The 12,500-nt window shown below is 39.2% G+C and overlaps 1 protein-coding gene across 2 annotated transcripts in view; it reads left to right on the top strand.

The window, feature by feature from the left end:
- The window catches only part of LOC135218293 (protein MEMO1-like), a 72,160-nt gene that overhangs the window by 422 nt on the left and 59,238 nt on the right, over window positions 1-12,500 (top strand). For both annotated transcript variants that reach the window (XM_064254509.1, XM_064254507.1), the window contains exons 2-6: window positions 5,892-5,973; window positions 6,225-6,293; window positions 7,537-7,649; window positions 10,354-10,465; window positions 11,861-11,966. In XM_064254509.1, the coding sequence (XP_064110579.1) occupies window positions 5,892-5,973; window positions 6,225-6,293; window positions 7,537-7,649; window positions 10,354-10,465; window positions 11,861-11,966 (482 nt within the window). The remainder of the gene's footprint in view (window positions 1-5,891; window positions 5,974-6,224; window positions 6,294-7,536; window positions 7,650-10,353; window positions 10,466-11,860; window positions 11,967-12,500) is intronic.

Here is a 12,500-nt window from a genome sequence, read left to right as displayed (position 1 = left end):
GTCTTGGGGAGGAAGGCTTAGGGTAAGGGCACAACAAAGGTATAACGGTTTCTGCTTTGGGAAGGAAGTCCCAGGGTAAGGGTTACCTCAAAGGTAACGGTTCTTTACTTTGGGGGGGAAGGCATACCTTAGTAGTGCCCCCCTTTTGTCTTTAGGGTAAGGGTCATAACAAAGGTAATGGTTTCTGCCTTGGGAAGGAAGGCTTTGGGTAAGGGTTACCACAAAGGTAATGGTGTCTGTCTTCCTTTGGGAGGAAGACCTAGGGCCCCCCTTTTGGTTTTGGTTGTAGGTAAAGGTCGCAAGAAAGTTCCAGCTTTGGGGAGGAACTTAGTGTAAGGGCAAAGGTCACAGTCACAGTTCCTGCCTTGGTAACTGTTTCTGTCTTTGGGAGGAAAGTCAAGGACTCCCCTTTGGGCTTTTAAGGTACCTAAGGGTAATGGTCACAAAGGTAATGGTTTCTGGTGCAGTGGGGAGCAAGGCCTTTTGGGCAAGTCATAAATGTAAGGGTTTCTGCATTGGGGAGAATGTCCTGAAAGCTGGCATGCTTCTGAGTCTTTTGAATAAGTATTTACTTTAGAATGGAAGATGGGCCTTTGCTAGGTTATGTAATTTCTCCCCAAAACCAGCTTAGAATAGGCCAAAGGTGGCTATAGGTCAGGCTATGGGGTCATCACCCGTATGGTTAGGCTATACCTAGGTTTTTCCAGGATGTAATTTGGTCATAACTTATACTCTAGCTTAGGTTCAAGCTTGGTATAATAGATGATTTGGCTAAGACTTTTATTCTAAGCTAGGCCAGGCCTATTAAGTAGTACTGCAGAGTACTAGTCTGGCAAAGGTTGTTCTGCCATGTATGATGTCATGCCTCAAGTCTAGGACAGGATCAGGTACAGCACCCTAGTAGGGCCTAGGTTAAGGGAAAGTTAGGTTAAAATGCACTGCTGTCTAAGTAGCTTGTCATAAATTGGCTTTTAAGCAAGCTGCAAATATAAAACAGATAGCTTTGCATGTGCAACACTTTCATACTTTTACCGACTGCTGTCCTTCAACAACTGTTAGTTTAGAATAGGCTGGTTCAGCTATTCTTGAGATCTTGTCAGCTGGGCCACAGTCATAGCTGTAGATTAATGTTTATAGGCCATCATAGCTAAACTTTTATTACTGGATTAATTTAGTCTTGCTCTGATTTAGAACAAGAAAACTAATTAGTTGGCATGAGAAATTGTGCCCAAGTGCATTGTTGAAATGTACCAATGTATAGGATACATCCTAATCTTACGTACCTTAAGTAACCTAAGCTGAGGGTCAGCCCTTGCCATATGGGAAGGCTCCCTGGGGACTTCCCTCCCACCTCCCCTGACCCACTTTAACTATACGTATACAGATTTTTTACTCAGTAACCTTGCCTCTCATCCAGCCTCGGTTGCTGTAAAGTTCAGTGTTTGGAAGACAGCTTCTGTATATTATCAACATCCAGCACACTCCCCAACAGTGCTTCCATTTTCACCAACAGCATTTGCTCAAGCTTGTTCACTTTCTTCATTCCTATATTTACGATAACGTTCGTCACCCCCTAGAACTGAAATCACTCTACCCAAGCACACATTTAGGAGCATAGCCTATATATCATCATCATCAGTGTTTGCAGTATCTGATAAAGATTCATTATAATCATGAAGCCATCATGAAACGTGAATTTTTCTTCAAGGACATGAGTTTTGCACTGATTACTTAAAAATCTACCATCGGCATACAGTTTCAACAGAAGCCATGTTTTTAGTATTTATTTACCACTTGTGCAGAGCAGTAATCAACAATTAATCATAAAAATAGAAGATAGCCTTTGTGAATTTCAGACAACTTGGCATGGATGTAAAGGGAAAAATGAAGAGAGAATGGAAGAAGAATGTGACTAAATAATTTAATTTAGTGGAGAACATAGTTTGGCTACTTTCGTGTGGCTTTGATTGGTTGGCACACAGCTCTAACCACAACGCCTCGCCTCACCACTCCCAATAGTACTGCAGTAGCCCAGTTTTGGTCTTTAGTGGTGTGGAACCATTGATGTTCTCTTATGGAATATTAAATTTTATTGCAGTGTCTTACCGAACAATTATACAGCTGTAGGTTCCCTACGAATGGCAGACAATAGATTCAAAACTTCCGCGGTGGCGCCGCCATCGCTGATGTAGGTGACGTCATCTCCTTCCACTCGAGGGAGCTACAGGTACAACTGCCCAGGTAACATCAATTCGTTCTCTGCCGGCTTCTGGTGAACATCGGTGGTTGGTGCAGACTTTTTTCATCATTTGTTGGGAAGTATTATCTCTCCAATATCGGTGAAGTATTCAACTCTGTGTTTGTAGGATTGAAGCTGAATTTCTTTTCTGCAATTTTGTGGTCTTACCATCATGTCGGACTCTAGTCCTTCAGTAGTTAGGTTTTTTGCGCCGGAGGGTGCAAAACTAGGTTAGTTAAATTAATTTATGATTTGCTAACTAAGTGCATTAAGTGTAGGGGTTGTGAGTGCTCTAGAGAATCTACGTGTGATGAATGCAAGGATTGGAGTGAACAACAGTGGAAAGTTTTAGTTTCTCACTCGAGGAAGATAATTAAGGATAGGAAGAGGAAGGCGGCTCTCAGAGCTGAAAGTAAGACTAGTTTAGCTTCTGCTTCTTCTATCGAAGCACCTGCTCCTATTCCTTCTCCTTCTCCTCTTATTATGTCTCCGATCTTGAGTCCTCCTACTCCTGCTCCTGTAACTCCCTTGCCAACTTCCCGTGGAGTTTCTCCTGACACCATTGCCAGCCTCGAGTCTAAATTTGAAAAGAAATTTGATGTATTAGCTAATACGGTTATGCATTTAGGTTTATCTGTAATGTCTTTCATAGAAAAGACTTCTAGTGAAGTGAAAGGTATCATTGCAGTGCAATCTGAGGGGGTGGCTGTTTGTCCCGATAGTTCTCCTAGACGAAGGTCCCTGTCCCGCTCCCCCGCCTCAGGAAGAAGGCATACTGGAGGTCCAAGGGAGACTGTCGGGGTTTGCCCACAGACAGTCGCTTCCTCCGTCGATCCTGTGGTGTGACAGCAGGATTCGACTAAACACCATTGGAAAGGTGTGTCGTTCCGTAACCAGTTATCGACAGAGTCGAGTGATTCGTCACCAGTTAGACGTCGTAAGTGGTGTATTCTTCAGCCTCACGTCTGTTGAAGAGACGTTCGACTGAAGAGGTGTTCTCTCCGCCCCCTGTGAAGAGGGGGAACGAGCTCCTTCACCCTCAACAACCTTGCAAAAGATCTGCTGCTGTGGGCAGACAATTTTCAAGTTATGCTGATTCCTCGATTTGTTCAAGGGAAAATGAACGTGTTGGCGGACGAACTAAGTCTCCGTCATCATTCAAGGGAAAATGAACGTGTTGGCGGACGAACTAAGTCTCCGTCATCAAGTACTGCCGTTAGAATGGACTCTCGATGCAAAGGTCTGCCTGGAACTATAGAAACTTTGGGGAAAGCTGATGATAGACCTCTTTGCAACCTTGAGGAACAACAGCCTTCTGCTGTTTTGCTCTCCAGTCCCGGACCCTCTTGCATGGCCAGTCGACGCAATGTTACTAGACTGGTTGGGCCTGGAAGCGTACACCTTTCCCCCGTTCGGCCTAATAAGACAGGTGCTGAACAAAGTGTCATTCCATAAAAATGTTTCTCTGACACTAGTCGCACCATTCTGGCCAAGGAAAGAATGATTCCCAGATATCCTCGACTTGCTCGTAGACTTCTCCAGACTTCTTCCGTTAAAGAGATGTCTACTCGGACAACCACACTTCAAAAGATTCCACCAAGAATTATCCGCTCTGGCACTAACAGGATTCAGACTCAGGAGTCTCGTCAGAGCGAAAGGTTTTTCGAGACGAGCCGCAGAAGCTATCGCGAACTCCAGAAGAGATTCTTCTAACAGACTATACCAGTCTAAAGTCTTCTTCTGAAACATCTGTGAACGAAATAGCTGATTTCCTTCTTTTCTTAAGGGACGTTAAGCGTTTAGCGCCTTCGACTATTAGGGGATACAGAGCGATGCTGGCTTCAGTTTTTAAACATAGAGGACTAGACCTATCCACGAATAGTGATCTTTCCGATCTAATTAAATCGTTTGAAACTTCCAAATCGTCAAAGGGCTCGATAGCATGGAATCTCGATATAGTTCTTAAGCGGCTTTCTGGTCCCCCCTTTGAACCGTTACTTTCTTCGTCTATGAGGAATCTCACCAAGAAGACGTTATTTTTAGTTGCATTGGCATCAGCTAGACGAGGTAGCGAGCTACACGCAATGGACAAAAAGGTGGGATTTTCTCAAGGCGACACAGTTTGCTCCGTGGAGCTCAATTTTCTCGCGAAAAACAAAACCTTCTAATCCGTGGCCACGTAACTTCGTTCTCAAGAACCTGACAGACTTGATAGGCCAGGAAGAAGAAGAAAGGCTCTTATGTCCCGTGCGGGCATTAAGATATTACCTCCACAGAACGGAGAAGATTAGAGGTCAATCGAATCGTTTGTGGTCCTCTGTTAAAAATCCCTCTCGCCCTCTCTCAAAAAACGTTATTTCCTTTTTTCTGAGAGAGTTAATTTTCGAAGCACATTCTCAAGCTAACGACGCAGTGTTTCGTTTACTGAGAGTGAAAGCGCATGAAGTTCAAGCGGTAGCGACTTCCCTCGCTTTTCAATACAACTTGTCGCTATCCGCTATCCTCCAAAGTACCTTTCGGTAGCTGGCATGGTGTTGGGAGAAACGACATAGGGGGTTGCTCCCTCTGTTAGCCTATGTTTTGCCTTGTATCAAGGTTGACGAATTAAAGGGAAGTCTGGGGGTACAAGGTACTTGGAGTACTCACCAGTCATTTTAGTGTTAGTTTTGGTGGGTGAAGGTTTTTATTTCGGTGTAGGTGACAGTTTTTTCATGTTGGTTATTTCTGGTCTTAGCCCAGGGCAAGGGCAATATTTTGTTGTATCTTCGTTGAGTCAGCGGTGAACACCATGACTACGAGGATATTCCACTCCACATAGAGGCACCTATTGGTCATACTCCAAGCCTTTTACTACGTAAGATGAGCATCGACCAGAGGCAGTATTCTCCTGCAGTAGCTCTCTTACAAGGTGAGGTACAACGGGCACTAACAGTGCTTTTGGGTATACGTACTTTATTTTCAAGAATCTTATGTTATTTTTGAAGTAAAACTTACATCCACAGCCCCCCATCCTTGCAATGGGTAATCAGCTGTATAATTGTTCGGGAAGACACTGCAATAAAAATGGAATTTTCATTATAAAATTAAATTTTATTGCATACTTACCGAACAATTATTAATCAAAGCCCTCCCTCCTCCCAACAGGTGGATGGCTGGGCAGAACGAATTGATGTTACCTGGGCAGATGTACCTGTAGCTCCCTCGAGTGGAGGGAGATGACGTCACCGCCACCGCGGAAGTTTTGAATCTATTGTCTGGCATTGGTAGGGAACCTACAGCTGTATAATTGTTCGGTAAGTATGCAATAAAATTTCATTTTACGTATAATGAAAATTCCATTTTTACTCCTGAGCAGTTGGGACAAAATTTTTTTATTTTACCTACAGAATTTTAAGCATCATTTGCAGATTCAAAGTGAACTTTCACAACATCCTGCTTTAAATTTCAATAAATACAGGAGCATTAGGAACAATCGAAGTACATTCAGACCTTTATAGATGATTATGACTGATACATAGTGTACTCTTTGTAAACCATTGCTTAATCCTCTCTAGGCCTGTTTTAAAGATCTGCCTTGTAAGGATGTTGCTAATTTTTACAGATAGGTTTTTATTCCATATGTCATAATCCTCATTTAATACTTGTCTTGCAGCCGCAGATTTGGCGCGACAGTTGGAAGGATGGTTAGGACAAGCAGATCTCTCACATGGTCCTGCACGTGCCATCATAGCCCCGTAAGTACTGTATCTCATGTAGGCTTATATGTATCTTAATGAAAAATGTAAAACCGTAACATTTCAAGAAAAAATTATTATTGTGATCTTTCGGTTACTGATTTATGTTATTTTTCCAGCAGTCTTCGAACAAGAGTCCCATTTACTGGTAATTATTTCTTTCAGGACAGGTAGTTTACTTTACTTTTTCATAAAACAGAGTATGTTTCATTGAAAGTGATTGACATGTCAATTTTTTCTCAATTTTACAGACATGCAGGGTATCAGTATAGTGGAGCTGTTGGTGCTCATGCCTACAGACAAGTCTCACCAGTTGTAGTGTAAGTGTTGTTACCAACTTGTCTATTAGCTTGTTTATACCCAGTTCATTATGCACCCCTGTTTTATAATTCATAAACTGTTTATTATGAGAATTATATGCATAGCCTAATTACAGCAGTTGACAGTTCCAATCCATGTAGTAAATTTTGCTCAGAAACCTTGAAATGGCATGCTTAATTGATGAATTAACTAGGGACTGACAAACCAATAAAATCAAAATTAAGTTAATCACCTAGTACTTAATCTTAGAGATGTCAGTTGGCATACACTCAGTCCATTGTTTATTTACCCACCCCGTGGGTGAAGCATTGCTTCATTCTTTTTCTCCACAGTTTTCTGTTGTTGATTTAGCATTGGTTTCATTTTTTGGGTACAGAATTTCCTGTAGTATAGCCTGAAGTAATAGTAAAGGTTTATTTTAGTATACCTTCACTCCCAGGAGCATTATTTCCAGTCCATTTTTCATCCATTCCATGTAGTAGTCTTTTCCCAACTGATTGTCAGACTTCATCAAGTTTGTCTTGCTGTGATTTTCATCTTGTGTTAAAAACTCATCCTGTGATAGTCAAGAAATGTTGTCTGAGTGGTCTAATTAAACTGCTGTACTTCAATAATAATACAGGCAATGATAATAATAGCCTTGTAAGAATATCAGTGGTTTAAGGTTTCATTGTATTTTTATGTTTGAAGGCTCATTTGTTACCCCTTCAGTTAGTTTTGATTCTAATTACGAGGTTATCATTTGTCACATTGTTTGGAATTTTGTATGGCATCATTATAGTTTTTAATTTTTTTTCTTCAAGTGTTCTGTATACTTTAATAATTCAGTTTTCCAAGAACAAAGTCCATTTTTTCCTTACAAACTCTTGGCAGACTTATAAGACTGGTATTAAAATTATGGAATTTATTCCTTGAGGTGTTGATGTTAGGCATAAACTTCCTTTTTGACGGTCTGGACAAAACAAACTTAGTCTGATGGTATTAATTTATGTTAACTGGAATTTACTGAAGGGAAAGATAAGGATAACAGTTGTACACTTAAAGCAAAAAGTTATAAGCCTTAAATATCTTCCCTGTGTCCTATATACAGCTATTTTAAAATTAGACAAGAATTTCTGTATTTGACTATATCTTGTTATTCTGCTGTATATGGGGTAAAATTTTTTGCTCTGCTTTAGTACTATGCTCTAAGTGATTCAAAAATTTCAAATCATTACAGAGTGTTTATTTTTCCCCTGACAGAAAAAGAGTTTTTATATTGGGTCCTTCACATCATGTACGCTTGTCAGGATGCGCCCTGTCCTCTTTAACGAAATATAGGACGCCATTGTATGACTTAATTGTAGATCAGCAAGGTAAGTTTAACATTTTGGCAATTGAGGAGGTTTAGTTTTTTTTTTTTTTTTTATCTTAGGCATTTTGTGTAGCTCATGAGAAATATTTGTGTAAGAAATCTTACAGTAGGCAAAAGTGTATTTTGTATTTGGTAAGTTTGGCCAAATTGCTAGCCCCCCATTAAAATACAACCCCTAGAGTAGGTATGGCCCATCTAACGGTGCATCCACACTATATAGTAAAACATTGTCACAAACACACAGCAACACCTTATCTCTTACCTGTCACGAACAGATTGAAAATAAATCAATGACCTTAAGTGGAGAATGAGCTTTTGACCAACACTGGATAATCAGGTGAAGCTTTGGTTAGGACTACCAGTGAGTTATAAACTTCTGTTTGTGATCTCTTTGTGGCAAGTTCTTATCTCGTGTTTATGATGTTTTACTGTAATTTGGACACACCTTAAGCCTGGCCAAATGGTCTGATTGAGGACTCCTTACTTTAGGTACAACACTCTCTCATTGCACAAATGTATACTGATTAATGTAACATTCTCTAAACACTTTTTCTAATCTCATCAGAAAACACTGAATGTACTACGTTCATTTCTTTTGTTCCCCATTTTTATCAAAATTCATCTTGAGGGTTATGAACCCAAAACAAGTTAATGGCCTGTCACCAGCCAATCTTAAGCCTGGAGACAATTGTGTTGGATGACTTTTTCAGTGAGGACATTGGGAACTTGTAAAATATCCTCTCCAAAAATAAATCATGGGTTCTCAACACAAAATAACTTCCATTACCCAGCAACCTTTTAAGTAGGTGAGGTGTATGAAGAATCTCCAAGGAAGATAAGACGAAGGCTAGCTCTTCAGTAAATGTGGAAACAATGGTGGAAGAATGCAGGCATTCAGAGAATTAGTAGGAATCTGACAAGAATGAATGTTGGGCAATGTTGTATGTTGGAGGTAAGGTAGCAAAGGGCTTGCACAAAAACCACTGGCAGTGACAAAGAGCAATATAAAGTGAGGGAAAAGTGGTGAGACAAAGAAAATGGAGGAGATATATTGGTAAAAGATGAAATAGCCAAAAATGTGACGAAATTGTGGCCAAAAATTAAAGATTAACAAAAAATAAGGTGATATTTGGAAAGAAAGTAGTGTATGTGTTCTCTGTGTACTGGCCACAATCAGGAAGACCAGAAAAAAGCAAGAATTTTGGGAGCTGATGTCAAAAGTGGCTGTTGTGCCACTGTTAGGTGGGAAATTGATAGGCGAAGGCACACAAGGAAAGAGATGGTTTTAAGGATGTTATGGGTGGGTATAGCCTATGAAGAAGAAATCAGGATGGCAAAGGATTACTGGAATTTTGATTTAAGATGAGGATTAAAGTTGCTGAGCCCAGTGTATAAGAAATCCATGAGAGAATTTGGTAACATGCCAGAGGGAAACAGCTGAAACATGGAAAGTTTGGATGGGGTCAAAAAACGAATGTGGTCTTGTGCAAGATAAGGCATTTTTAACACTACATTGATTGCTGTGAGTTTGTATAGTAATAGGGAAGAGAAAAGAAAAGATAAAAAGCAGCAACACCTTTAACAATTCTTTTCTTTTGTCTTGAATAATGAAGATACCTCTTGCTGTACCCATTGAGGGCCATTAGACTATCCACACAGAACCAGACTGTTGTGGCAGCCCCTCAGACTGTTCCTCTTCACAAGACAAAGGAAGAATTAAGGCGACACTTCAGACTGTTTCTCTTTACAAGACAAAAAGAGGAAGGAAGTCGCTTGATAAAGGAAATTCTCTCTGTTGGCAAAGGCAAGTGAATCTTAGAGCCCACAGTAAAATGATTGATCACAAAGCAAAATAGGTAGTAGTGTAAGCTTATAAGACAGTCCTTTCTACTTACATTGTCTCCATTCAACATATGGGTTTGCCTTATTTTACTTGTGGGTAATTACCCTGTGATGTCAGTCTCTGTAATACTATTTATTGAAGAGACATTGCTTGTAAAATGTTAGAATTGTACTCATTTGGACTAATAGTTACAGGTGTGCCTTGTTATTCCTGTGTGCTTAGAATCATATTTATAACTCCTCTTCATCTTTCCGTTATTGCATCATGAAGACATGCAGCCCTAGTCCTCCAAGTTCATTAGCTATTTCTCATATAAACAGAAAGTTTTCCTTTTCAGACTGACTCTTCCTGGGTACAAGTGTTGTGTTGTACATGCTAGGATTTTAACAATACTGCAAACAAACCTGTTAAATAGCAAAACCTTAGTTCCTAACTTATGCCAATCTTTAAGTGTTCTGATTCTGTACACAAATACTGGGTTAATTCAGCATCTCTGCCTCCCTGTTAGTGATTCAGGCATTATATGTATGATATAAGTGGTTGGGATTTGATAAAGTGTTTTAAGTATGCAAAACAAGTTATTTTTTTCACAAAAGCCCATCAGTCATATGTATAGGGAGCTCCCTTCTCCTGCAACCCATCTTTCTTGCCTCTTCTAGTACAGTTAACACAAAAAGTAAGATGATGCATAATGGGACTATCTTCCTCTGTCTGAGAGAGAAGACTAGTGAACCAGGGAATATTTGGCACATTTGAGTTGATGGCTTTGTATAGAAAATGTTTGTTATAAAAAAAGTAATATATCTCACATCTCTTGAATAGAAATTTAAACACTACTACGTTATGTTTTTCTCCCCCCCAGTGTACAATGAGTTATACCATACGGGGCATTTTGAGACCATGAGTGTTTCAGCTGATGAAGATGAACACAGCATTGAAATGCATCTCCCGTATGTTGCAAAAGTCATGGAAGAGTAAGTATAGTACAGTTCATTTCATTGCTTCATCAATGATTTGTGAAGATAATGTTATTAAAAACAAATCGTTAATCAGATCAGTTGTGCAATAATAGATAGTATAGATAATCAACCCTGCCACATACTAGTCTACTTCAAACCTTGGCATAGTCACGCTATGCACACAGCCTTTCATATGCGTTTACCCAAAATAAGTAAAAATAAAAAATTATGGGGAATGAGCGCTAAGATTTTTGTAGTACACTAATGGTAAAAGAATTCAGATAGTAAATATTTTTTCCCTTAAAATACAGATACAGTATACTGCACTTTAGAAAGCCAAATGTTTTGAGTTGGGATGTTGCCAAGATAACCAAACTGTTGGCCAGTTTCAGTCAGCGTTACATCACACAGGTGATCAATAAATTAAGTTTAGGGCTATTAAAGATATCCAATACGTAAAGTCAGTAAGCACTAATGTAAACAAAGATCATTCAGGATAATATATTGCAATAGCCAAGCACTAGCTGTGATAGGCTAACATAGTTTTCCATATCTCATGTAAACATGGTAAGTCAATAAAACCCAAAATATACACAAAGAGACAATTATGATAAGGTAGCATTAAATTTAGCCAAATAAACCCATTTTTCTTTGATATACCTCTAACAGTGATGTAGAGTAACAAGTGTAGTGAGTGAAATGTAGAAGTAAGGGCATGTCCCACAAGGGTTTAACAATCTGTATCAAAGCAGTCAGTATTAGGATATCAGGATTGAGTCTAAGGATAAAAAGGATTATAGACAGTAATAATACATACTTAGAGGGAATAGATCAGGGAACACTTCAAGAGATAAGGTAATTATTTTATATTTATTAGTCATACTTAAGAAGATTATGTGTATGTAAGCCTAGGCTTTGGGCCAGGGATATATATTGTCAAATCTCAGTCGTGGATACCGTACTTAAAATTTTGGCTTATTAATGTACAATAACATTGTGTAGACAGCATATACAAGCATCCATGGTGTACTTGCATGTGCAGTAGCACATGAAGTGAGTTTTAGACTGATCCAGTGTGTCAGTCACACTCTACCTATCTGAAAAATCTTTGCCAATACGTTAATTGACAGCGTCAGCTCCTCACATACTTCTGAAAGTGTTTGACAGCACACCTTAATGTTAATTGTGTCTGACACAGTTAGTTACCATGTATAACACCCAGCAAAAAGTGGTTGCTCACTGTCCTCATGAATTGAAAATATTTTAACTTAATCACTTGTTATTTTAAAAACTTAGTTTGCACAGTAGGTTAGCAGGGAAGTTACTATATCTTGTAGAGATTGAAATATTGAGCAAGGTTTGATACTTTAAAAACTGTTAATTTGAATTTTTTTCCTCTGTAATTGACAGCTTCAGGGATAATTTTACTATTGTGCCCATCCTAGTAGGATCCCTGACACCAGAGAGAGAAATTCTCTACGGACGTATCCTAGCGCCTTATTTGGCGGATCCTCAAGTAAGTGTCTTGCAAAGTTGTGTTACATAACATTTTTTAGATTTTTATATACCGTAAGTAACTTAACCAAGTAATTACATTGCTATACGTTCCACTTATATGGCAAAATTTCGCAGGTATCACTTCAGCTGAGTGTAACAGGAACAACTTTAGCCTATGACGTCATTCTGTTCTTACCATTCTCAGAGCGAACATAGAGTAATGGTGGTAGTCTTATTCATTATTTTCTAGCTATATAACTGGATTTTGGTGGTGCACGACCTTTGGAATGTTTTAGTAACATTCAGGTTCCTTTTAGGATGAGTTTTTTTCTAGTTAAATTATTACATTAAGCCAATCCATTGTTTACACTAGCCTTGTGAGCTGCCAGTAATAGTACTACCCTATATGTAATTCTCGTATGTTACGCCATTCCTTTAGGCTGAAAACTTTTACATTATGTTTTGATTACCAGGCCTTGATTATTTGCAAGTCTTCAGTATATAGTTTTGCCTTATTAAATTTCAAATGGTGATTTTAGAGCATAAGCGGTCG

Source organism: Macrobrachium nipponense, chromosome 9, assembly GCF_015104395.2.
Source record: "Macrobrachium nipponense isolate FS-2020 chromosome 9, ASM1510439v2, whole genome shotgun sequence".
Lineage (NCBI taxonomy): Eukaryota > Metazoa > Arthropoda > Malacostraca > Decapoda > Palaemonidae > Macrobrachium > Macrobrachium nipponense.
This window is presented reverse-complemented; position numbering and strand designations above follow the sequence as displayed.